Source organism: Callithrix jacchus, chromosome 12, assembly GCF_049354715.1.
Source record: "Callithrix jacchus isolate 240 chromosome 12, calJac240_pri, whole genome shotgun sequence".
NCBI lineage: Eukaryota > Metazoa > Chordata > Mammalia > Primates > Cebidae > Callithrix > Callithrix jacchus.
Window position 1 is genome coordinate 21,832,354 of NC_133513.1, and position 25,884 is coordinate 21,858,237.

A 25,884-nucleotide genomic window follows, 5' to 3' on the forward strand; every position below is an offset into this window, starting at 1 on the left:
TATGTTTAATTTTTTTGAGAAGCATTGGATATTTGAACAGAGGGGTGACATAATCTAATCTGTTTTTTGAAAGTCTCACTCAAGCAAGTACTCAGAGATTTTACTACCACCAGGCCGGCTTTACAAGAACTTCTAAAAGAAGTATTATACACAGAAAGGAACAACCAGTATGACCCTTTCTAAAAACATACCAAAAAGTAAAGAGCATTAACATAAAGAAAAATTTTTATCAACGAAAGGACAAAATAGCCAGTTAATATCAAACGGCAGCAACCCTAAATTTAAATCGACCAAATCTCCCAATCAAAAGATACAGACAAAATCTAACGGTATATCCAAAGATATACATAGACTCAAAATAAAGGGTTGGAAAAAAAAAAAACGTACCAACCAAATGGAGAGCAAAAATAAATAAATAAAAAGCAGGAGTTGCAATTTTCACATTTGACAAAATAGATTTCAAAGCTACAAGGATACAAGGGTAAAGATTAATGTAATAATAAGAGATCTTAACACCCAGATACATAAGACCCATAATGAGATTTAGATTCAACGAGACAGAAAATTGATAACGATACCCGGGACTGGAACTAAGATCCAGAACAAATAAACTCAATAGAGCTTCTCCATTTTAAACACACAAAATATACATTATCCACAAAATCTAACATATATCTAAAGATATACAAAGACTCAAAACAAGGGGATGGAAAAAAACTCACCAACCAAATAGAGAGAAAAAATAAATAAATAAAAAGCCGGAGTTGCAATTCTCACACTTAATAAAATAGATTTCAAAGCTACAAGGATGCAAGGGTAAAAGGATTAATGCAACAATAAGAGATCTTAACACCCAGATACATAAGACACATAACGAGATTTAGATTCAACGAGACAACAAATTGATAACGATATCCAGGACTTGAACTCAGAGCCAGAACAAATAAACACAATAGAGGTCTCCATTTTAAACACATAAAATATGCATTAACCACTTGAAACACTCAAAATATTGATTGGCCATTATTGAAACCCATTTTAGGAATGAAGTAATATTCCTTTTTCCCTCTTTTTCTTTTTTTCCCCCTTCTTTTTCTCTAAAAAAAAAAAAAAAAAAAATGTCTCACTCAAGATGTTGGGTTGACAATGAACTGTAGGGAAAGCAAGTAAACAAGATGACTGGTGCATTAAGAGGCAAGCACGGTGGGGGAGTAGGAGGAGGAGAAGAGATGAGATTCTGAATATATTTTCAACCTAGATTCAGTAAGACTTGCTGACAGATTCAATGTGGAATGAGAAGGAGGAGTCAAGGATGGCTCTAAGTGGAATGGCCTGAATAGCCAGAAGCACTAAATGATGGGGGAAGAACTGTGGGATAAGCTGTATGGTGGGAAGAAAGCAAAGAGTTTATTTATGGAGTTGTCGATTTGAGAGGCTTCTTAGATATTTCCATCCCCTTGTTAAAAGTGGAGATGTTGAGTGGCATTTGGATATACATGTCTGAAGTTAATGAGAAAGGTTCATGCTGGACTTATCAGTGTAAAGATGGTATTTAATACTATGAGATAGGATGAGATCAGCAAATTGTAATATAAACTGAAAAGAGAATGGGTCTCAGGACTGAGTACCTGAGGCATTTCTGCACTGAAAGGGGAGACCAGGAGGACTCAGCAGAGGAGACTGAGAGGGAACAGCTAACGAAAAGGAGGAGAACCAGTAGTGTGTGTGTTCCAGAATTCAAGTGCATGATCACTTTTCTGTCTTCCACATTTTCAGATACCGCTTTCCTTTCTTGGGATGCTCCTGGTTCTCTGCCTCACCTATATAATCCCTATGCATTGTTTATGTCTAACTCAAGTATCACCTCCTCTAACGGAACATTTCTCAGAAGCCCATCTCCATCATTGCTCTGGGTTAGGTCCTATTCTCTATAATTGCACAAGGCTTTATGTTTAGCTCTATTAAAACACACTCTCCAGGGGCCTCCTAAATATTTATACTTCCTAACTATAAGCCCTTCAAAGCAAGACTAGTCATTCTTTTCTGTATCCCTAATGCTAAGTCTGGACTAAGTGCTAAATAAATGTTGGCTAAATAAAATGACCTTAGCACAGTATTGAGGTTAATTTTTTCCCCTTATAGATCACATTCACTGGACTGTGAACTTTTTGGAAATTCTTTTGCTTCTATATTTTTAGCCTAGGGCATAGATACATAGAAGATGCTCAATAAATGCTTGTTGAGACAATGGTTGACCTAATGGTTCTTGTTCAGGTATAATAAGTGTAAGTGAGTACCCACTGTGGGCAGGCCTCCAAATGAGGTGACATAAATAATACAATCCTTTTTTAAAGGTAGAATTATTGCCAAGGGTGCTGACATTCTCTAATTTTTGGCAGACGGTGGGTGGCCTTGACCGAATCAGACATCTTCTGGAACACGACTGACACTGGCTGGGTGAAGGCTGCCTGGACTCTCTTCTCTGCCTGGCCTAATGGATCTTGCATTTTTGTGCATGAGCTGCCCCGAGTTGATGCCAAAGTTATCCTGAATGTAAGAAGAAAAACCAACAACACCCCATATGTGTTGGGTATAAGTGAGATGAGTGGGATACAGATTCTAGGCTGCAGGAGAAAACACAGCAATCAGTGACTTTAAGGCTTCTTTGGTGTGGCTCCCCAGCCTTCCATATTCTGATTCCTGACCACCTGGTTCTCTTCAATCATTGCCTACATTCTACCTAGATTCCTAGATATCCAAACCTGTGCATATTCTATTTCTCCTGCATGGGGATGTCCCTGTCTCCACCACTTTCTTTCCTATGCTCTTGCTGAAACTCTAGATATTTGTCAAACCCTTAGGCAAAATCAGTCTATGCCTCAACTCCAAATGCTACTGTTTATGGTGCTTAACATGAGCAATTGGCCCAAGTAGAGAGTCCTGGTGACTCCTGCTCAGCCTCCCAGGGTCTTCTCATAGGGAGGGAGGAGATTGGTGTATATATTTATAGGGTACATGAGATGTTTTGATGTAGGCATGCAATGCATGAAAATCACACTATAGAGAATGAGGTATCCATCCCCTCAAGCATTTATCTTTTGTGTTACAATCTAATTATACTCTTTTAGTTATTTTTAAATGTGCAATTCAGTTATTATTGACTACAGCCACCCGGATGTGCTTTCAAATAACAGGTCTTATCCATTCATTCTATTATTTTGGTACCAATGAACCATCCTCATCTTCCTCCCAGCCCCCCACTACCCTTCCCAGCCTGATAATCATCCTCTAATCTCTATTTCCATGAGTTCAATTGTTTTGACTTTTAAATCTTACAAATAAGTGAGAACATGTGAAGTTAGTCTTTCTGTGTTTGACTTATTTCACTTAACATAATGATTGCCAGTTCCACCCATGTTGTTGCAAATGACAGTACTTCATTCTTTTTTTTGCCTCCATTGTGTATATGTACATTTTCTTTATCCATTCATCTGTTGATGGACACTTATGTTGCCTCCAAAAATAGTAGATTTTTAAAAGTTTATTTTCCTAGGTTATTGGGGAACAGGTGGTGTTTTGTTATATGAATAAGTTCTTTACTGCTTATTTGAAAGATTTTGGTGCACCCATCACCTAAGCAGTATTCACTGCAACCAATTTGTAGTCTTAATCCTTGCTCCATTCCCATCCTTTCCCTTAAGTCCCCAAAATCGTGTCATTCTTATAGCTTTGCATCCTCATAGCTTAGCTCCCACTTATGGGGGAGAACATAAAATGTTTGGTTTTCCATTCCTGAGTTACTTCACTTAGAATAATAGTCTCCAATCCATCCAGGTCTCTGTGAATACCATTAATTCATTCCTTTTTATGGCTGGGTAGTATTCCATGAGATAGATAGACACACAGATACATAGATAGATACATAGATAGATAGATGATAGATAGATAGATAGCAATTACAAACTGTGCTGCTACAAACATGCATGTTCAAGTATCTTTTTCATATAAAGACTTCTTTTCCTCTGGCTAGATATCCAGTGGTGGGACTGCCAGATCAGATGGTAGTTCTACTTTCAGTTATTTAAGGAATCTCTACATTGTTTTGTACTAGTTTACATTCCCACCAGCAATGTAGAAGTGTTCCTTATTCACTGCATCCATGCCAACATATATGTTTTTTTGTTTTTTGTTTTTTGTTTTTAGTTTTTTTGATTATGGCCATTCTTGCAGGAGTAAGCTGGTATTGCATGGTGGACCAAATACGGTAGATTCTTAACACATATTGATCGTTATCATCATGATCAGACTCATCACCATCATTATCCATGTAGTGCTTGATCAGCCAATGTATGAACCTTCTCCTTGCACTACCCCCAGCTATGACATAGTGTTTTCATTACCTAATGCTATGTAACAAATTATGCCCAAACTTAGCACTTTAAAACGTAGGCATTTATTTCACAGTTTCTGATGGCCAGGAAGCTGAAGGCAGCTTAATGAGGGGGTTTGGGGGTAGGATCTCTCATGAGGTTGCAATCAAGAGGTCAGCAAGGTACGCTCATATTTGTAATAACTAAGAGGTGAAAGCAACACAAGTGTCCATCAACAGATAAATGAATAAACAAAATGTGGTATATATGTACAATGGAATATTACCCAGCCTTCAAAAGGAAAGACATCTTGTTATACGATATAACATGGATAACCCTGGAGGACATCATGCTAAGTGAAACACACCAGTCATACAAGGACAATTACTGTATGATTCCCCTTACATGAGATACCTAGAGTAGTCAAATTCATAGAGAAAGAAAGTACAATGGTATTTGCCAGGAGTTAGGGGAAAGAATAATGGGAAATTATTGTATAATGGGTACATAGTTTAAGTTTGAGAAGATAAAAATAGTTCTGGAGGTGGATGGTAGTGACAATGGCACAACACTGTGGAAATATTTAATGCCACCGGACCATACACTTAAAAGTCATTCCAACAGGTAAATTTTATGTTGTATTTTACCACAATAATTTTTAAAAAGATATTAGCTGGGACTGCAATCATCTTAAGGATTGACTGAAGCTGGAAAATTGCTTAAAAACTCACTGGTGGTTTCTAGTAGACTTCAATTTCTCACTGGCTGTTTGCAAGAGGCACCAGTTTCTCACTGTGTGTACCTGTCCATGGGATGGCTTGAGCATACTGAAAACATGGTGGCTTGCTTTCCCCAGAACAAAGGATCCAAGAAAGGGAGAGAGAGTAAACATCCAAGACAAAAGCCATAGTCTTTGTACAACTGAATCTTGAAAGCGGTATTTGTCACCTCGGCAGTATGTCATTGCTGTCACAGACACACTTTGGTATGACAGGAGAGGGGATTCCTCCAAAGGTGTAAATGTCAGAAAGTGGGGGGTCATTGGGCACCATCTTGGAGGCTGGATACCACACATAGTTTTCAACTTCTCTGCTTTGGTAGTGAGAATATAAGGACGTAGTGCCTTTGGCTCCATTTTCATGGTCCCACCCCAGTGATTCTAAGGACATCTTTCACCCTTTGTTTTTGTCTAGACTCTCTCCACATTCCCCATAACCACCCTCTGCTGTGTCCCAACCATCTTTCGGCTGCTTGTGCAGGAGGATCTGACCAGGTACAGCCCATCTGTTTGGTGCTTCGAGTGCCTAAGTATGTGAATATATAGCATGGGTATCCACACACACACACAACTATCCTCCCATTCCAACTCTCTCTGTCTCTCTCTCCATATATATTTTTTTCTGTTTCTGTCTTTGTCTCTCTCTCACACACACACACGTTTATACATGCATACACACTGACAAGTCAACATACCTGTAAACCTCACAAATGCCCCTCAAGAACGAGCTTCTGGCTCCCCAAAATTTGTATCCATATGGAATCAAATAGATTTAAGGTAGTCTGAAATTTTAGCACCTGAGATAGGCTTCACCCCACACCATACACTCATGGGCTATTCTCTCAGCAACGTCTCTGCTACTTCTGTGAGGCAAGAGAAATGATGGGACAATTGTTAGCCACCTATGGAGTAGGATTTGTGGCCAGGGCCCTCAGGTCTGGCAAAACCAACAAGCCCACACCACAGTGTATGGATGCCCCGACTCTCTTCCTCAGACCAACCCCAGCCAATTGTTCTCTGAGATCATGCCATTGAGCACCCAAGAGAAGGGGACAAGATGCTGAGGATAATTCCATCCTGGGTGGAGCCAGAGCAACATCTTCTGGCAGAACAGGACTAGTTGCTGTAGTATATGGACAGAGGCCCACCGTCCTTCAGTACCTTCCAACCCTGACCTGTTCTCCCTCTTTTGTCCTCCTCTCCCCGTCTCATCTTTCCTAGTCCCAGGAATCTACCAACAAAGTGTCCAAAAGAGGGAGTTCTTACATGCTTCTAAAGGGGAATTCTTCTACAATGTAAGAAATTCATCTCATTCATTGCTCTGATGTGTGCATCTCCACATTATAATTTTGGCTGAAAGCAGGCTCCTAGTACCTCATCACAAACGATGTCATTGAATGCTATTTGGTAATGCTAAGTAACTTAATCAAACCGATTTGATCTCCCCTCTCCCCCAGGATTGAAACTGTACTTGCAATCACTAATTGTTTTTACAGTTTGGATGATTTGTTCAACAGAGAGGGCATTTTGCAACACAATATCTGTAGGAATTTTTGGCCCATTCATCAGAATTTTGGGATTCTTAGAGAGCTATCTTTTCAGCTATCTTTTCTTTCTCTCTTTCTCTCTCTCTTCCTTCTTTCCTTCCTTTCTTTTTCTTTCTTTCTCTTTCTCTCTTTCTCTTTCTCTTCTTTCGATTCTCACTCTGTCACCCAGGCTGGAGGGCAGTGGCGCAGTCTCAGCTCACTGCAGCCTCTATCTCTCAGGCTCCGGTTTTCCTCCTCAGCCTCCCAAGTAGCTGGGACTATAGGCATGTGCCCCCAGCCTGGCTAATTTTTTTATTTTTGGTAGAGACAAGGTTTTGCCATATTGCCCAGGCTGGTCTTCAACTCCTGCGCTCAAGCCATCTGCCCACCTTGGCCTCCCAAAATGCTGGGACTACAGGTGTGAGCCACAGTGCCTGGCCTATCTTTTCAATATCTAACTGATTTATCTTTTTCAATCAGATCACTGTCCAAACCAATTTATTATCAATCTTTTTTTTTCCAATTAAATTATTTTGGCCAAGACACCTGGAACTCACCATATCATGCCAAAACCTATTATATGAGCTTCTGATTTTATCCCAAACTCAGATAAGATGAATCTTTAAAAATTATCTGTCCATGAGGATTATGGTTGTGAAGCCAGAGGATGGGTGTGCTCAGAGCTGATTAAAATGCAGGGGCATCTACCCTCTAGTACCTGTGGGTGTTTGCATCTGGGCAGTAGCACTGGAGGGTGGGTGCAATGAAGATCCTGACATAGGTGGCCTTGTTTTCCCTCCTGAGCAAGGTACCAGTTTCAGAGCCTGAGGCACTCTCTGACCGGAGGAGAGGCCCTCAACCCTGACGTGAGGGAGAAGTGGAAGCGCCAGACTGGTGTGGAGCTGTACGAGGGCTATGGCCAGTCTGAAACGGTTAGTGATGGAGGGGCCAGGTCGCTGCCTCATATCCCCTCAGAGCTTCCTACCTCTCCTGTCTGTCACCTCCCTGAAGCTACTCAGGGACTGACCTGTCCCCAGGGGAGAAGCTGATAACAAAACTCCATCAGCTTTCCTACCCTTTTTTCTATATGTTCTCACTTATAAGCAGGGGCTAGGCTATAAGGATGCAAGACATACAGAGTGGTATAAAAGACTTCGGAGACTCAGAAGGAAGAAGGGAGAGGAGGGGAATGAGGTTTAAAAAAAAACTACATATTGGGTATAATGTATACTACTCAGGTGACAGATGCACCAAAATCTCAGAATTCACCGCTGTAGAATTCATCCATGTAACAAAAAAACACTTGTACCCAAAAAGCTATTTAAATACACACACACACACACACACACACACACACACACATGCATAAATACATACATACATATTTCTTAAAAGTTAAAAAAGGTAATTTAAAGTACTTTTACAATTATATCAAGACCAGCAAGCCAGCCCTCACTTCTGAGGGCATTGTTTGTCTCTACCAAGGCAGCCTACATCTGCCACTGTTCATAGTCCAAAATTCTAAGCAACGTCCTCTACAGCCATATAGGAAGAGATCTAGGGATCAACTGAGTCTTTTGGCTTAGAGATACATTGAGTTCTTTATGTTTGAGTGCTCACTGGAGTGCCCCATAAATGTTTGTTGACTATGGAAAGAAAAGAAGAAAGAATGAAAGAAAGAAAGAGAAAGACAGAAATTAAGAAAGGCAAGAAAGAAGGAAGAAAATGAGGAAGGAAGGGAGAAAGGACATAAAGGAATGAGAAAGGAAAAGAAAGGAAGGAAGAAAGGAAATAGGGAAGAAAGATGAAGGGAGGAGATAAGAAAATGGAAAAGGAAATAAGGGGGAAAGGAAGGAAAAAAGGAGGATGGCAGGGCATGGTGGCTCACACCTGTAATCCCAGCACTTTAGGAGGCCAAGACAGGTGGATCACAAGGTCAGGAGTTTGAGACCAATCTGACCAACATGGTGAAACCCCATCTCTACTAAAAATACAAAAATTAGTGGGGGGTTGTGGCGCACACCTGTAATCCCAGCTACTCAGGAGGCTTAGGATGAACCCAGGAGGCAGAGGTTTCAGTGAGCGGAGATCACGCCACTGCACTCCAGCCTGGGTGACAAGAGCGAGGCTGTCTTAAAAAAAAAAAAATGAAAAATGAAGGAGGGAAGGAAGAAAACAGAAAAGGAGAAAGAAAGGAAAAAGGAAAGGAAGGAAGGAAAGGAGTGAGGGAGGAAGAAAAAAATAAAGGGAAGAAAAGAGAGAAAGTGAGAGAGGAGAAGGGAAAGAAAGAAGAAAGAGAGGTCAGGCGCGGTGGCTCACGCCTATAATCCCAGCACTTTGGGAGGCCGAGGCAGGTGGATCACGAGGTCAAGAGATCGAGACCATCCTGGTCAACAAGGTGAAACCCTGTCTCTACTAAAAATATAAAAAAAAATTAGCTGGGCATGGTGGTGCATGCCTGTAATCCCAGCTACTCGGGAGGCTGAGGCAGGAGAATTGCTTGAACCCAGGAGGCAGAGGTTGCGGTGAGCCGAGATCGTGCCATGGCACTCCAGTCTGGGTAACAACAGCGAAACTCCATCTCAAAAAAAAAAAAGAAGAAGAAGAAGAAGAAAGAGGGTGGAGGAAGAAGAGGGTGAGAGAAAGAGTTAGCAGTCAGGGTGAGAGAAAGGCATGGCCCAGTAAAGAAGTGAGTAGAAAGGCTCTCCTTTATCAGTCCTGCTTTCTCCCTAGGTTGTCATCTGTGACAATCCAAAAGGCATGAAAATCAAGTCTGGATCCATGGGGAAGGCGTCCCCACCCTACGATGTGCAGGTAGCAGCCTCTCACAACTTCTGGGGAAGCCTGGTGTGAAGAGGAGAAGGATGCACAGGCCTGGCTGGCACAGGCTGCCGGGCTGCTGGAATAGCCCAGGGTGTAGACACTCATATATGCACCTCTGTGATCTCCCTGCCAGATTGTGGACGACGAAGGCAACGTCCTGCCTCCTGGAGAAGAGGGGAATGTTGCCGTCCGCATCAGACCCACCCGGCCCTTCTGTTTCTTCAATTGCTATTTGGTAAGAGGCAGGGAACAGCTGTTCTCATGACAGTGACTGTGTGCTAAGCATTGTGCACCATACTTTGTAAATATCTATTTGTTTAATCATTACAACGACTGCATGAAGTAGGCCGCCATTATTACTGATAAAGTTCTGTTATTGATAAGGAAGACTATTGATAAGGAAGCTACTACAAAGGTGAAGTGACTTATCCAGCATCATGCAACTAGGACAGGCAGGACACGGGATTGAAACATGGGTGTGTCTGAAAGGGCAAACATGTGACAGGAGGGCAGCACCACTGTTTCAATGAGGAGAAAATCAAGGTGTAGGAAAGGAAAGGAGTTTCTCAAGGTCAAACTGTGTCGGGGCGCAGTGGCTCATACCTCCCATTCTAGTACTTTGGGAGGCTGAGGTAGGTGGATCACCTGAGGTCAGGAGTTCAAGACCAGCCTGATCAACATGGTGCAACCCCGTCTCTACCAAAAGTACAGAAATTAGCTGAGTGTTGTGGCACGTGCCTGTAATCCCAGCTACATGGGAGGCTGAGGCCGGAGAATCGATTGAACCCAGGAGGAGGAGGTTGCAGTGAGCCAGAGAGATTGCACCACTGCACTCCACCCTGGCCAAGGGACTGATACTCCTCAAAATAATATTAATAATAATAATAAATGAAGGTCAAACTGCACTACTGTGTCTGTCTTCAGGATTCTCTTTGTGGTTTTTTAGCAGTGCTTGTGTCCTGGGATTTCTGTCAAATTATCTGGGATAATTCAGTAACTGCTTCTCTTTTACATTCACCTTGGCTGGTGTTTATGTCAGGCTTTCTTTTCTTCACAGTTTTCTCCATAAAACTCTCAAACCTGGCTGTGCAATAGAAACACCTGGCAAGCCTCAGTTATAGCGGATGCTGAAGTCCCACCTAGGCCTAATTAAAATCAGCATTTCTGATGGTGTGGCTAAATTTCGCAGGTGATTGGAATGTGCAGCCAAGCCTGAGAGCCACTGCTTAATAGAAATGCCATCTCATGTGCCTAAGCTGTCAATAGCTACAAAATTAGAAGCAGCAGGAACAAATCAGCCCATTTGTTTTTGGAATGTTGCATTTTAGTGGTTTTTCTATGACTACAAGAGGAATAATCTTCTACTTTATTTTGTTTAAAAATCACAGAAACTTACAATAAAAAACCCACAACAACGTAGTAATCATAGCAAGCTGAGATCAGGTTAACATTTTAATGTATTTGCTGCTAATCAGTCTTGTAAACCGTTGACCCCACTGAACAATGTATTCATGCATTATTTATTGAGTGTCTGCTTCATGCTGCTAGGTGTTCAGGACTCTGGTACTTACTGCATTGTGCACATTCTCTCTAGTCCTGAGATTATTCCACTGAGAGTACTAAAGTAATCTGAAAAATTATTTGCTAGAAAAGAATCTTAAGTTTGTTTGTTTTTAACTGTTTCTATCACCTGTATCAACAGCTCTTTTCTTTCCAGATTATTCCTTTTTATTTATTTATTTATATTGAGACAGGGCCTCACTCTGTCACCCAGGCTGATGTACAGTGGTGCAATCTCAGCTCTCTGCAACATCTGCTTCCTGGGCTCAGGCAATTCTCCTGCTTCAGTCTCCCAAGTAATTGGGACTATCTGCGCACACCATTTCACTGGGCTAATTTTGGTATTTTTAGTAGAGACAGGGTTTCGCCATCTTGGTCAGACTGGTCTCTAATTCTTGGCTTCAAGTGATTTGCCCACCTCAACCTCCCAAAGCGCTGGGATTACAGGTGTAAGCCACAGTGCCCAGCCCAGCTCATTCTTAATTAAGAGAAAAAATATTAAATCTCTCTGTGAGAATCATGAAACATGTGAAGATTATTATAGAGAATGTCAGACCAAAATCATTCTGTGATTGATGGGTGATCATCAGAATTGATAAGCTAAGCTCATTCTTCCCCTACAATAAACAAACATTTCGGATTCACATCGGTCATTCCCATTTATCTGAAATTGCACGTCAGTTAAATGAATATGCCCACGTCAACTTTATATTCCATATAAGCAACGTACTTATTTTCCTTGGGAAACAAACTGTCAAATGGACAAACATTTGTTATAGTGCTGGCTGTTTATAACAGAAAAAAGGTGAAGGGACTATCTAAATTTCTAATACCAGAAATTAGTCATGTAAAGGATTATATTATATTACAGCATTGTGAACAAAAGCAAACAAAAAAGAGAGAAAGAAAATATAAAAAAGAAGAGAGAAAAAAACTTAAAAAAGGAACCCAAATTTCTTTTTTTTTTTTCTTTTTTTTTTAATTTTTTATTGGATTATAGGTTTTGGGGTACATGAGCAGAGCATGCAAGACAGTTGCGTAGGTACACACATGGCAGTGTGCTTTGCTTTTCTTCTCCCCTTCACCCACATTTGGCATTTCTCCCCAGGCTATCCCTCCCCACCTCCCCCTCCCACTGGCCCTCCCCTTTTCCCCCCAATAGACCCCAGTGTTTAGTACTCCCCTCCCTGTGTCCATGTGTTCTCATTTTTCATCACCCACCTATGAGTGAGAATATGCGGTGTTTCATTTTCTGTTCTTGTGTCAGTTTGCTGAGTATGATGTTTTCCAGATTCATCCATGTCCCTACAAACGACACGAACTCATCATTTCTGATTACTGCATAATATTCCATGGTGTATATGTGCCACATTTTTCCAATCCAGTCTATTATCAATGGGCATTTGGGTTGATTCCAGGTCTTTGCTATTGTAAACAGTGCTGCAATGAACATTCGTGTACATGTGTCCTTATAGTAGAACGATTTATAGTCTTTTGGATATATACCCAGTAATGGGATTGCTGGGTCAAATGGAATTTCTATTTCTAAGGCCTTGAGGAATTGCCACACTGTCTTCCACAATGGTTGAACTAATTTACACTCCCACCAACAGTGTAAAAGTGTTCCTTTTTCTCCACATCCTCTCCAGCATCTGTTGTCTCCAGATTTTTTAATGATCGCCATTCTAACTGGCGTGAGATGGTATCTCAATGTGGTTTTGATTTGCATCTCTCTGATGACCAGTGACGATGAGCATTTTTTCATATGATTGTTGGCCTCATATATGTCTTCTTTCGTAAAGTATCTGTTCATATCCTTTGCCCACTTTTGAATGGGCTTGTTTGTTTTTTTCCTGTAAATCTGCTTGAGTTGTTTGTAAATTCTGGATATCAGCCCTTTGTCAGATGGGTAGACTGAGAAAATTTTTTCCCATTCTGTTGGTTGCCGATCCACTCTAGTGACTGTTTCTTTTGCCGTGCAGAAGCTGTGGAGTTTCATTAGGTCCCATTTGTCTATTTTGGCTTTTGTTGCCAATGCTCTTGGTGTTTTGTTCATGAAGTCCTTGCCTACTCCTATGTCCTGGATAGTTTTGCCTAGATTTCCTTCTAGGGTTTTTATGGTGCCAGGTCTTATGTTTAAGTCTTTAATCCATCTGGAGTTAATTTTAGTGTAAGGTGTCAGGAAGGGGTCCAGTTTCTGCTTTCTGCACATGGCTAGCCAGTTTTCCCAACACCATTTGTTAAACATGGAATCCTTGCCCCATTGCTTGTTTTTGTCAGGTTTATCAAAGATTGAATAGTTGTATGTATGTTGTGTTGCCTCCGGTGCCTCTGTTTTGTTCCATTGGTCTATATCTCTGTTTTGGTACCAGTACCATGCTGTTTTGATTACTGTAGCCTTGTAGTATAGTTTGAAATCCGGTAGTGTGATGCCCCCCACTGTGTTCTTTTTGCTTAGAATTGGCTTGGCTATGCGGGCTCTCTTTTGGTTCCATATGAAGTTCATGGTGGTTTTTTCCAGTTCTGTGAAGAAAGTCAATGGTAGCTTGATGGGGATAGCGTTGATTCTGTAAATTACTTTGGGCAGTATAGCCATTTTCACGATATTAATTCTTCCTAGCCATGAACATGGAATGTTTCTCCATCTGTTTGTGTCCTCTCTGATTTCGTTGAGCAGTGGTTTGTAGTTCTCCTTGAAGAGGTCCCTTACGTTCCTTGTGAGTTGTATTCCAAGGTATTTTATTCTTTTTGTAGCAATTGCGAATGGCAGTTCGCTCTTGATTTGGCTTTCTTTAAGTCTGTTATTGGTGTAGACGAATGCTTGTGATTTTTGCACATTGATTTTATATCCTGAGACTTTGCTGAAGTTGTTTATCAGTTTCAGGAGTTTTTGGGCTGAGGCGATGGGGTCTTCTAGGTATACTATCATGTCGTCTGCAAATAGAGACAATTTGGCTTCCACCTTTCCTATTTGAATACCCTTTATTTCTTTTTCTTGCCTGATTGCTCTGGCTAGAACTTCCAGTACTATATTGAATAGGAGTGGTGAGAGAGGGCATCCTTGTCTAGTACCAGATTTCAAAGGGAATGGTTCCAGTTTTTTCCCATTCAGTATGATATTGGCTGTTGGTTTGTCATAAATAGCTTTTATTACTTTGAGATACGTTCCATTGATACCGAGTTTATTGAGGGTTTTTAGCATAAAGGGCTGTTGAATTTTGTCAAATGCCTTCTCTGCGTCAATTGAGATAATCATGTGGTTTTTGTTTTTGGGAACCCAAATTTCTAACATCAGGAATTTGTTCAAATACATATCACCACCACAGAGAAATATTATGCAACTATTTAATTTTTTTTTTTTTTTTTTGGAGGCAGGGTCTCATTCTGTCACCAAGGCTGAAGTGTAGTGGCACAATCATGGCACACTGCAGCCTCAACTTCCCGGGCTCAGGTGATCCTCCCACCTCAGCCTCCCAAGTAGCTGGGACTACAGGCACATGCCACCATACCCAGCTAATTATATATATATATTTTGTAAAGAAGGGGTTTTACCATGTTGCCCAGGCTAGTCTCGAATTCCTGGGCTCAAGTGATCCACCTGCCTCAGCCTCCCAAAATGCTAGGATTACAGGCATGAGCCACCATGCCTAGCCTATGAGAGTTCTTAATATATTCTTTTTTTTTTTTTTTTAATTTTTTATTGGATTATAGGTTTTGGGGTACATGAGCAGAGCATGCAAGACAGTTGCGTAGGTACACACATGGCAGTGTGCTTTGCTTTTCTTCTCCCCTTCACCCACATTTGGCATTTCTCCCCAGGCTATCCCTCCCCACCTCCCCCTCCCACTGGCCCTCCCCTTTTCCCCCCAATAGACCCCAGTGTTTAGTACTCCCCTTTCTGTGTCCATGTGTTCTCATTTTTCATCACCCACCTATGAGTGAGAATATGCGGTGTTTCATTTTCTGTTCTTGTGTCAGTTTGCTGAGGATGATGTTTTCCAGATTCATCCATGTCCCTACAAACGACACGAACTCATCATTTCTGATTGCTGCATAATATTCCATGGTGTATATGTGCCACATTTTTCCAATCCAGTCTATTATCAATGGGCATTTGGGTTGATTCCAGGTCTTTGCTATTGTAAACAGTGCTGCAATGAACATTCGTGTACATGTGTCCTTATAGTAGAACGATTTATAGTCTTTCTTGATGTTGGTCCTTTTTGTTTTAAGAGTTCTTAACATCTTCTCCCCAGGTTGTAGCTTATCTTTTCACTTTCTTTTACCTTCTTTTTGTTGAACAGAAGCATTCACTGCCATGTCATCAAATTAATAAGTTTTAAAATTTTATGGATAGCACTTTTTGTATCCTATAAAATGATCTCAACTTCGGGGTAGAAAATACACATATTCACTTATAGTTTCTTCTAATGGTTTTAAAGTTCTGCTTTTGACATTAAAGTTTATAATCCTTGGGAGGACGAGGTGGGTGGATCACAAGGTCAGGAGACTGAGACCATCCTGGCTAACATGGCTCACCCTGTCTCTACTAAAAATACAAAAAAATTAGCCAGGCATGGTAGTAGCCACCTGTAGTCCCAGCTACTGGGAAGGCTGAGGCAGGAGAATCACTTGAACCCGGGAGGCGGAGGTTGCAGTGAGCCAAGATTGTGCCTTTGCACTCCATCCTGGCGACAGAGGGAGACTTTGTCTCAAAAAAAAAAAATAGTTTATAATCCATCTCTGGTTGATGTGTGCATGGTATGAGATAGGAATCTATTGTTTTTTTCTACATGAAAAACCATTTTGTTGCAGCTACTCAGGAGGCTGAGACAGAATTGCTTGAACCCGGGAGGCAGAGTTTGCAGTGAGCCGAGACCACACCACTGCACTCTAGCCTGGGTGACAGAGCAGGACTCCATCTCAAATAAATAAATAAGTTTGATGTAGTCATAGATAGGTTTTGGCACTTTCTGGTATTTCCTTGATCACTTGCTGTGTCCCTGTACTGTTACCATAAAGCCTTATCCACAAAAGCATTACCATAAGTCTTCCTATGTAGACTTCTTCTTATTCAACTTATGTAGAAGGGCTTTCCCTATTCTTAGCCCTTTGCTCATTCATTTACATTTTAGAATCAACTTGTCAAGTTCCATGAAAAATATTTGCTAGTATTTTGATTAGAACTGTATTGTCTATAAATCAACTTAAGGATAATTGTCATCTCTATTAATTATTTTTTGTTTTGTTTTATTGTTTTGTTTTGAGACAGAGTCTCACTCTATCACTTAGGCTGGAGTGTAGTGGGGTGATCTTGGCTCACTGCAGCCTTCGCCTCCTGGGTTCAAGTGATTCTCCTGCCTCAGCCTCCCAAGTAGCTGGAATTACAGGCACCCGCCACCAGAGACAGCTCATTTTTGTATTTTTAGTGGACAGGGTTTCTCCATGGTGGCCAGGCTGGTCTTCAACTCCTGACCTTGTGATTCATCCTCCTCCGCCTCCCAAAGTGCTGGGATTGCAGGCATTAGCCACCACTTCCAGCCATTTAAGTCTTTCTTTCACTTTATTTATATTTTCTTTAATGTGTAGACTTTTAAGTTTCTGCATACACACCTTAGAGATTGTGTGTTAGATATACTTTTAGGTATTGGTAGCTTATATTTTTTCTTTTTTCTCAGCATGTACTTGTTGAATTGAGATATAATTTGCCTACAATGAAATTCACCCATGTTAAGTGCGCAGGTCAATGACTTTTAACACATGTATGCCCCCATGTAATTGCCACCACAGTCAAATATGGAACATCTTTCAGCCCCAAATGCTCCCTCTTTCCTCTTGACAGGCAATCCTCTCCACTCCAGACCCCAGCAATTGATAAATTATTTGTTGTCACTACATAATAATTTGGCATTTTTAAAAAGAACTTCATATAAATGGAATCACAAACCATTCAGATTTGTCTGGGTTCTTTTACTCAGCATGACGTTTCTGCAAGCCATCCGTGTGGTTGCATGTATTAGTACCTTTTTAATTCCTGAATATTAGCTTTTCTTCAAAACTTTGAGAATCAGAGTTTGTTTTTCTCTTTACTCTTGTCTCACACTAATAGGCTTTTTGATGAGCCCTTCTCTCTCTCTCTTCCTTTATTCCCTCCTTCCCTCTCTTTCCCCCTCCCCTCCCTTCCCCTCTTCTCTTCTCTTCCTTCTCTTCTCTTCTCTTCCTTCTCTTCTCTTCTCTTCTCTCTCCACTCTCTTCTCTTCTCTCTTCTTTTTTTCCAACATGGAGTCTCGCCCTGTTACCCAGGCTGGAGTGTAGTGGGGTGATCTTGGCTCACTGCAGTCTCCACCTCCTAGGTTCAAGCAATTCTCCTGATTCAGCCTCCCTAGTAGTTAGGATTACAGGTGTGTGCCACCAATGCCCAGCTAATTTTTTAATCTTTAGTAGAGACAGGTTTTTACTATGTTGGCCAGGCTGGTCTCAAACTCCTGACCTCAAGTGATCCACCCACTTCAGTGTCCCACAGTGCTGAGATTACAGGCATGAACCACCACGCCCTGCCTGGACCTTCACTTTCTACCCTCAGTGATTCCTGAGTGCAATGAGTATTTGTGTGCTCTTTTGTCCTAAAAAACACAGTCAGTGGCCCTGTGTCCACTCTTCTGCTTTCAACTATGCTTTCTAGACCCCCTTCTAAAGATGTGGTGGGTGGCTGCCCTTAACCACTTGCTTGCAGCTTGATCCCAATCAAAAGAGGGGAACTCCACACCAAACAGGGCCATAGCTCCCTGTCCAGTGGGGAACTCTGGCCAACCTGGACTTTTGGAACTGCTGAACTTTCTGTTGAGCGGTCACCAGCTTCTGACAGGGGGCTGCTGGGGCAGTAGCTGGACTTAGTGGCTGTTCCCAGAGGGTCCTTCACTGGCTTTCTTTGTCTTTCAGGACAATCCTGAGAAGACCGCTGCATCAGAACAAGGGGACTTTTACATCACAGGGGACCGAGCTCGCATGGACAAGGATGGCTACTTTTGGTTCATGGGAAGAAATGATGATGTGATCAATTCTTCAAGGTCAAGCTGTCTGCATTTCCCTTCTCCCTTTGAAATTTCATGGGGGTTGAGGGAAGCCCACTTGAAGAGTTTGTTTTTCCCTTCCAGCTACCGGATTGGGCCTGTTGAAGTGGAAAGTGCTCTGGCGGAGCATCCTGCTGTCCTGGAGTCAGCTGTGGTCAGCAGCCCAGATCCCATCAGGGGAGAGGTAACCAGGGCAGCCAAGACCACGGCCTTCTGCTTCTGTACCCATCAGCACCCATCAGAACAAGCAGGAAGGCTCAGATTGTCCTGTATTTCACCTCCATCCATGTGCCACAGAGTTGAAATGTCACCATCAGACACATATTGCCTTCATGACTTTAGAGATACAGTTACTCTCTAGAGGGACACAATGGGAAAACACCAATGCTTTGCTTTTAAGTGGACACAACTGGGTCCAAAAGAGGCTGGCTATAGGGCAGGAGGCCTTAGGGGGAGGTGCAGGCTCTGTCTTCCATCCTGTCTAAGAAAAAGTCATTTTCTATTTGCAGATGAGGATACAGCGAGCACACCAGACACAGTTGCTAATGGCTCTAACTTGAGAGGGATAGAACATATACCCCAAATGACCTTGATATATCAGAAAGATGGGCCAAATTTAATAAGCTGGGCTTTCACAGGAGAAATCTTTCTGTGGGTCCCAGAGGAATACATAGCATGGGACAGATCAGCTTACAGGCAGACCTAGGTACTTTTTACTGGCTGTATATCCAACACAATCCTAAAGCACAACAGTTACCTTTTGAAAGTTAGTACAAGCAACATCAACCTGCATTCTCAGAAGCATCAGAACCATAGGAGAGGTTCTCAAAGTCTGGTTCTTGGACTGCTTGCAACTGTAACATCGGAGATTCCTGTTTAAAATACAAATGTGTGGACCTAAAGTCAGACTTACAGAATCATAATGACTGGGAATGCAGCCCAGAGATTCTGCATTTTAGCCAGCCACTCCTGGCCAAGTGAGTCCCCACTAAAATCTGAGGCAGTTAATATAGAATACGGGAGGTGTGGAGTCCCATCGATGCGCTGAATCAATCACACCTGAAAAGTATGTCTAGTTCGGCATGCCGTGAGTTCACTGGGACTGTGACAAACGTCTGTGTGTTCAAAGTTAATCCATGTATAGTACTTAGAACTGAGTCTGGTGAGTAGAAGGAGCCCAACAAATGTTTAGTAGTTATAGCAGTAAGAGGAAGCTCTTCCAGAGGCATATCTGTTTGAACACGAAATGGTAGTGGTCTTTCATGCCTGTAGGAAGTGTGCAAGGACAGTGGCCTACCCCTTAGTAGAATACTGGTTTATTTGTTTTTCGTTTTCTTTTTCTCCTTCTTTTTTTTTTTTTGTTTTTTTTTGAGACAGTCTTTCTCTGTCTCCAGGCTGGAGTGCAGTGGCAACCTCTGCCTCCTGGGTTCAAGTGATTCTCCTGCCTCAGTCTCCTGAGTAGCTGGGACTACAGGTGCATACCACCATGCCTGACTAATTTTTGTATTTTTAGTAGAGATGGGGTTTCACTATGTTGGCCAGGATGGTCTTGATCTCCTGACCTCATGATCCACCCACCTCAGCCTCCAAAGTGCTGGGATTGCAGGTGTGAGCCACCATGCCCAGATAGAATATTGCTGACAGATATGAAGGCTGGAACGAATAAACATCCAAGTGACCTTCTATTCCTAACAGAAATCATGTTCTGTTTGTTGTGCTTGAGTCTGGGACAATTCCTTCCATTGCCACACATGAAGGCAATGTGTGTCTAATGATGGCATTTCAAATTCATGGCACATGGATGGAGGTGAAATACAGGACAATCTGAGTCTTCCTCTTTGTCCTGTAGGCATAAGACAGCCTGCAGGAAATATGTGGGCAGAGAGACCCAAGGTGCAGAATGTCCCTTGGGATGTCTGGAACAGAGTGGTGCTGCTCCGTGTCTGTTGATTGCAAATGTTCACCCATGTAGAACCCCAAAGACCTAGCTCCCCTTGAAAGTGACTGCATTTTCCTCAAACTCTTCTATTCAAACCCATGTCTACCTACCTTTCTTGTTAGGAAAATCTGGAAGTAAATGGCCATAGGAGTTTATGAACCTCTTTTCTCCAAAATATTTGTATCTTCAGAGAAGCAATGTTGGCTTCAAATGGTGTCATTCCAAGTATGGGGAGTAATCTGAGAAATAGGGGCCAGGCATGATGGTTCACACCTGTAATTCCAGCACTTTGGGAGGCCGAGGCAGGCGGATCACAAGGTCAAAAGATTGAGAACATCCTAGCCAACATGGTGAAACCCTGTCTCTACTTAAAAAATACAAAAATTAGCTGGGTGTGGTGGCACGTGCCTGTAGTCCCAGCTACTTGGGAGGCTGAGGCAGGAGAATTGTTTGAATCTGGGAGGTGGAGGTTGCAGTGAGCTGAGATCATGGCACTGTACTCGAGCCTGGCGCCTGGCGACAGAACCAGACTCTGTCTCAAAAAAAAAAAGAAAGAAAAAAGAGAAATAGGTAGGGGTTTGAGATCATCCCACAAAGGTTAATGCTCCTAATAGTTACACCTGGAAAGGCCAACAACAGAACAATTGTTGTTTGTGTCACTGGCTGTGCCAAAAAAACTGGTAGTACAATGATGATCCAAAGGTAAATGTATGCACTTATTCAAGGCTCACTTAAGGAGAAAAGAGTTGTTATACAAGGCCTGGTCTTTTCTGGGTATTCTGTCTTCCTGCAGGTGGTAAAGGCATTTGTCGTCCTTACTCCAGCCTACCTCTCTCATGACCCAGAGGCACTAACACGGGAACTCCAGGAGCATGTGAAAAGGGTGACTGCTCCATACAAATACCCCAGGAAGGTAAATATCCACGTTTCTGGTAAGCTGGGAATCAGATGGGCACACTCTGCCTGGGCTCCCATTTAGGGCCAGGCCCTGTGCCAGGCACTGGGGATTTAGAGAGGTAACCTTGGCTGCTGCTTCAGTTTTTCTCTGTGTTTCTTCACTTGGGTTCTACCCAAAGAACATTTTGTTCTGGTTAGCAGCCTGATCCCTAACCTGTAAATCAAATATAAAGGGTGGTGCTTATATTCTGTCCAAACAATCCTGTGCTCCAGGCTCCAGCTGTTTTGCTCCTGGCCATCTGGGGAGAAACAGTGAATCAAAGATAGTTTCCAAGGACAGACAGACAGTAATAGCTTTTCAAAACAAAAATTTTTTTGAGAAATGATGATTTCCAAGTGTTTTTTGTTTTGTTTTGTGTTTGGTTGCTAGGTGGCCTTTGTTTCAGAACTGCCAAAGACGGTTTCTGGAAAGATCCAAAGGAGTAAATTGAGAAGTCAGGAGTGGGGGAAATGAGGTGCAGCCCCAGGAAGGTCCCATAGACCTCTGGAAGCTCCACCTGGAACTAATGGATCACTGGTCAGCCCCCAGGGGGAGCATCATGTCTTCACCCCTGAAGATGTTAAAGGCCTGCAGCTTCCAAACGGGCATCCCCAGGATGACTAGGCAATGCTGGAAAGGGCAAAAGAACATCACTGGCCCCGACCACAGACATGCTGCCCCGCCTAGCAAATGCTCAGTTGAGGGAATCTGTGAAGATCGCTCCCACATGAGTCCCCTGGGAAATGGGCCTCGCCATACGGTGAGCTTGAGCCCGGACACAGATCCCCGGTTGGGGGAGTCCAGCTGAGGGAAAGTAGGAACCGAGAGAGGAACTATATGTTATCCAAAATAATAGACATTACTTTATGGATATGAGGACTTGGGAGGCATTGTGTCTACTTTCGGCTTCTTATGGTTTATTGTCTCATTGTGTTCATTTTGGACCCATGTTACCTTCATTGCAATATATTAACTTAAATATTTACACTTGGTAACTTACTTACCGTAACTTACAGGGCATGACTGTAATTTATTTACCTTGACCTATTGGGCGTAACCTACTTACTGGGCGTAGCCTACTTACTGAGCTTAACTTACTTACTGGGCGTAACTTGCTTACTGTAACTTAAGTACGTTAATCTGGTGTAAACAACTTTAACTTCAGAAAAGTATATCATGAAACACATTGCAGAAATAAAATTGCTGCATGAGCATAGCACATGTAGCCCTCCAGACCTCACCTTTTCTGTCTCCTTGTTTTCCGGCACGCGCTCTCTTCCAGGTTTGGGACCCTCTTGCTGGACGAGATTCCCGGGCTCGCGTTCAGTTCACAACACTCAGTGGCTTCACTTCTCCCTTGGTCTGGGGGCAGGCTCAGCATCTGCCCACTGGTCTCACTTACTAAAAGCTTCCAGATTTCCCTCCATAGGACAGGTTAACGTAACCTTGGGGCACTTGTGGTATCATTCTCTGCCAGTGTGAATGTAAAAGCTTCATCCTTGGTATGCGACCATTTGGTAAAAGTATGCAGGACCATAAAATTAGCAATATCCTTTAGCTAAAAAATTCTACCTTTGGGAGTCACCACAAAAGATAAAAAGCAAAATGCAGAAAATATGTGGCATATTAAGATAATCACTCAGCATTCTTTAAAAAAGAAAAGAGGCTAGGTTTTAGGGGAGAAAAAAGAAGATGGCGCAGTAGGAGCAACTCAGGATTGCAGCTCTCAGTGAAGACACAGAGGGTGAGTGCAAGCCGCGTTTCCAGACGGATCTTTGTTGCCCACAGAATGGGGAAATTCCCAGGTGTAGGACAGACATGGGACACCAGCACAGCTGTTTCAGCTGGCGCTGCCATTTCGGCTAGCGCTGCCATTTTGGCTGGCACTGCCATTTTGGCCAGCGCCACAGCACAGCGGCACTCCACACAAAACGCACTGGTCTGGGTGCCCTGTTAAACCAGCAATCTGAGATTTGGGAGGGCAGATTAACATATCCATCTGACTAAATGGGACTTGGACAGTGAGCCAGACCAGGAGATTCCCGGGAAGCGACATTTGAGCTGGCGCAGTGGGTCGCTGCATGGGAAATCACACAGATCCCGGTGCCCTATCAGCAGGTGACTGAAACACCTGGGAGAGAGTCAACCGTTCAACTTAAAAAAAGAAAAGGGCTCTGAGGCAGGGAGCCAGGTGATCAGGCTCAGTGGGTCCCACCCCCACAGGGACAAACAAAACGGCGATTCGAAATGCTCGGGGTTGAGAGTTTCACTGCGGGCACAGCTGAACCCAGGATGGTGCAGCTCGGTGGGGGAGGGGCGTCTGCCATTACCGAGGCATTCCGCCCCTAGTGAGGTACACTCCCATTGCTGACGCAGCCTGCCATTGCCGAGGCAACCCACCATAACAGAGAGACCCCACCAACAGGGCAGAGCCCAAGACAGGAGGGCGGAGCCCACGGAAACAGGGCAGAGCCCACAAAAGCAGGGCGGAGCCCACAGAAGCAGGGCGGAGCCTCGGCAAACAAATAGTGACTAGACTGCCTCCTAGCTGGGCAGGACAGTGCAACAAATACTCTTAAAGAAAGCCCTAACTCCCCGAGACAGAGCATCTGAGGAAAAAAAGGGGTTTTATGAGTTCTGCTGCAGCAGACTTAAACGTACCTGCCTAACAGCCCTGAATGATCAACGGAGCTCACAGCTCAGCACTTGAGCTCCTATAAAGTACAGACCACCTCCTCAAGCAGCTCCCTGAGCCCTGTATATACAAAGAGTCACCACAAAAAGGACTGATCAGACTGACATTTGGCGGGCATCATTTAGGGACAAAGATAGCAGAAGAAGAAACTGGTATCATCCCTCACTGTTTGGCAGCTGCTACAGGTGTACCCCAGACAAGCAAGGCCTGGAGTGGACCTCAGCAGTCGTACAGCAGAGGGGCTAGACTGTTAGAAGGAAAACTAAGTAACAGAAATACTTCATCATCAACAATCTGGGCCTCCACTCAGAGACCCAATCAAAAAGTCAGAAACTACTCAGATGACAGGTGGATAAACCCACAAATATGGGAAAAAACCAGCACAAAAAGGAGAAAAACACCTGAAACCAAAACACCTCGCCTCCTACAAAGGACCAAAACTCCTCACCAGCAAGGGAACAAAGCTGGATGGAGAATGAGTGTGATGAAATGACAGAATCAGACTTCAGAAGGTGGGTAATGAGAAACTTCCATGAGCTAAAAGAACATGTTCTAAATCAGTGCAAAGAAACTAAGAACCTTGAAATAAGATTTGAAAAAAATTCTAGGAAATGTTAACAAGAATGGACAACTTAGAGAGGAACATGAATGAATTGAAGGAGCTGAAAAACACAACACGAGAACTTCGCGAAGCATGCACAAGTTTCAACAGCCAAATTGACCAGGCAGAAGAAAGGATATCAGAAGTCAAAGATCAACTCAATGAAATAAAATAAGAAACCAAGATTAGAGAAAAAAAGTACAAAAAGGAATGAACAAAGTCTCCAAGAAATGTGGGACTATGTGAAGAGACCTAACCTACGTTTGATAGGTGTACCAGAGTGTGACAAAGAGAATGAATCCAAGCTGGAAAATACTGTTTAGGATATGATCCAGGAAAATTTCCCCAACCTAGCAAGGCAGGCCAATATTCAAGTCCAGGAAATACAGAGAATACCACAAAGATATTCCGCAAGAAGAGCAACCCCAAGGCACATAATCATCCTCAGATTCCCCAGGGTTGAAATGAAGGAGAAAATACTAAAGGCAGCCAGAGAGAAAGGTCGGGTCACCCACAAAGGGAAGCCCATCAGACTCACAGCAGGTCTCTCGGCAGAAACTCTACAAGCCAGAAGAGAGTGGGGGCCAATATTCAACATCCTTAAAGAAAAGAACGTTCAACCCAGAATTTTATATCCAGCCAAACTGAGCTTCATAAGTGAAGGAAAAATACAAGCCTTTGCAAACAAGCAAGTACTCAGAGATTTTGTCACCACCAGGCCTGCTCTACAAGAGCTCCTGAAAGAGGCACTACACATAGAAAGGAACAACCAGTACCAGCCATTCCAAAAACATACCAAATGCTAAAGAGCATCAACAAAATGAAGAATGTGCATCAACTAACGGGCAAAACAGCCAGCTAGCATAAAAATGGCATTATCAAATTCATACATAACAATATTAACCCTAAATGTAAATGGGCTAAATGCACCAATCAAAAGACACAGACTGGCAAATTGGATAAAAAGCTAAAACCCATCGGTGTGCTGTACCCAGGAAACCCATCTCACATGCAAGGATACACAAAGGCTCAAAATAAAAAGATGGAGGAAGATTTACCAAGCAAATGGAGAACAAAAAAAAAGCAGGAGTTGCAATTCTCATATGCGATAAAATAGACTTTAAAGCAACAATGATCAAAAGAGACAAAGAAGGACATTACATAATGGTAAAAGGATTGATACAACAAGAAGAGCTAACGATCCTAAACATATATGGACCCAATACAGGAGCACCCAGATATATAAGGCAAGTCCTTAACGACTTACAAATAGACAGACTCCCACACAATAATAGTGGGAGACTTTAACACTCCACTGTCACTATTAGACAGATCAACGAGACAGAAAATTAACAAGGATATCCAGGGCTTGAACTCAGGCCTGGAACAAGCAAGCCTGATAGACATTTACGGAACTCTCCACCCCAAATCCACAGAATATACATTCTTCTCAGCACCACATCACACCTACTCTAAAATTGACCACATAATTGGAAGTAAAGCACTCCTCAGCAAATGCAAAACAACTAACATAATAACCAACAGTCTCTTAGACTACAGTGCAATCAAGTTAGAATTCAGAATT

The 25,884-nt window shown here is 42.6% G+C and overlaps 1 protein-coding gene across 2 annotated transcripts in view; it reads left to right on the forward strand.

The window, feature by feature from the left end:
- Window positions 1-22,243, forward strand: part of LOC100385629 (acyl-coenzyme A synthetase ACSM5, mitochondrial) — a 34,550-nt gene extending 12,307 nt beyond the window's left edge. The window contains exons 6-14 of one of the 2 annotated variants that reach the window (XM_035267123.3): window positions 2,400-2,553; window positions 5,564-5,643; window positions 7,483-7,606; window positions 9,408-9,488; window positions 9,631-9,732; window positions 17,997-18,124; window positions 18,212-18,311; window positions 20,860-20,979; window positions 21,394-22,243. In XM_035267123.3, coding sequence (XP_035123014.3) covers window positions 2,400-2,553; window positions 5,564-5,643; window positions 7,483-7,606; window positions 9,408-9,488; window positions 9,631-9,732; window positions 17,997-18,124; window positions 18,212-18,311; window positions 20,860-20,979; window positions 21,394-21,477 — 973 coding nt within the window. In that variant the 3' untranslated portion in view covers window positions 21,478-22,243. The remainder of the gene's footprint in view (window positions 1-2,399; window positions 2,554-5,563; window positions 5,644-7,482; window positions 7,607-9,407; window positions 9,489-9,630; window positions 9,733-17,996; window positions 18,125-18,211; window positions 18,312-20,859; window positions 20,980-21,393) is intronic. The other variant, XM_078343932.1, reaches the window with a different exon arrangement.
- Window positions 22,244-25,884: the final 3,641 nt, after the last annotated feature.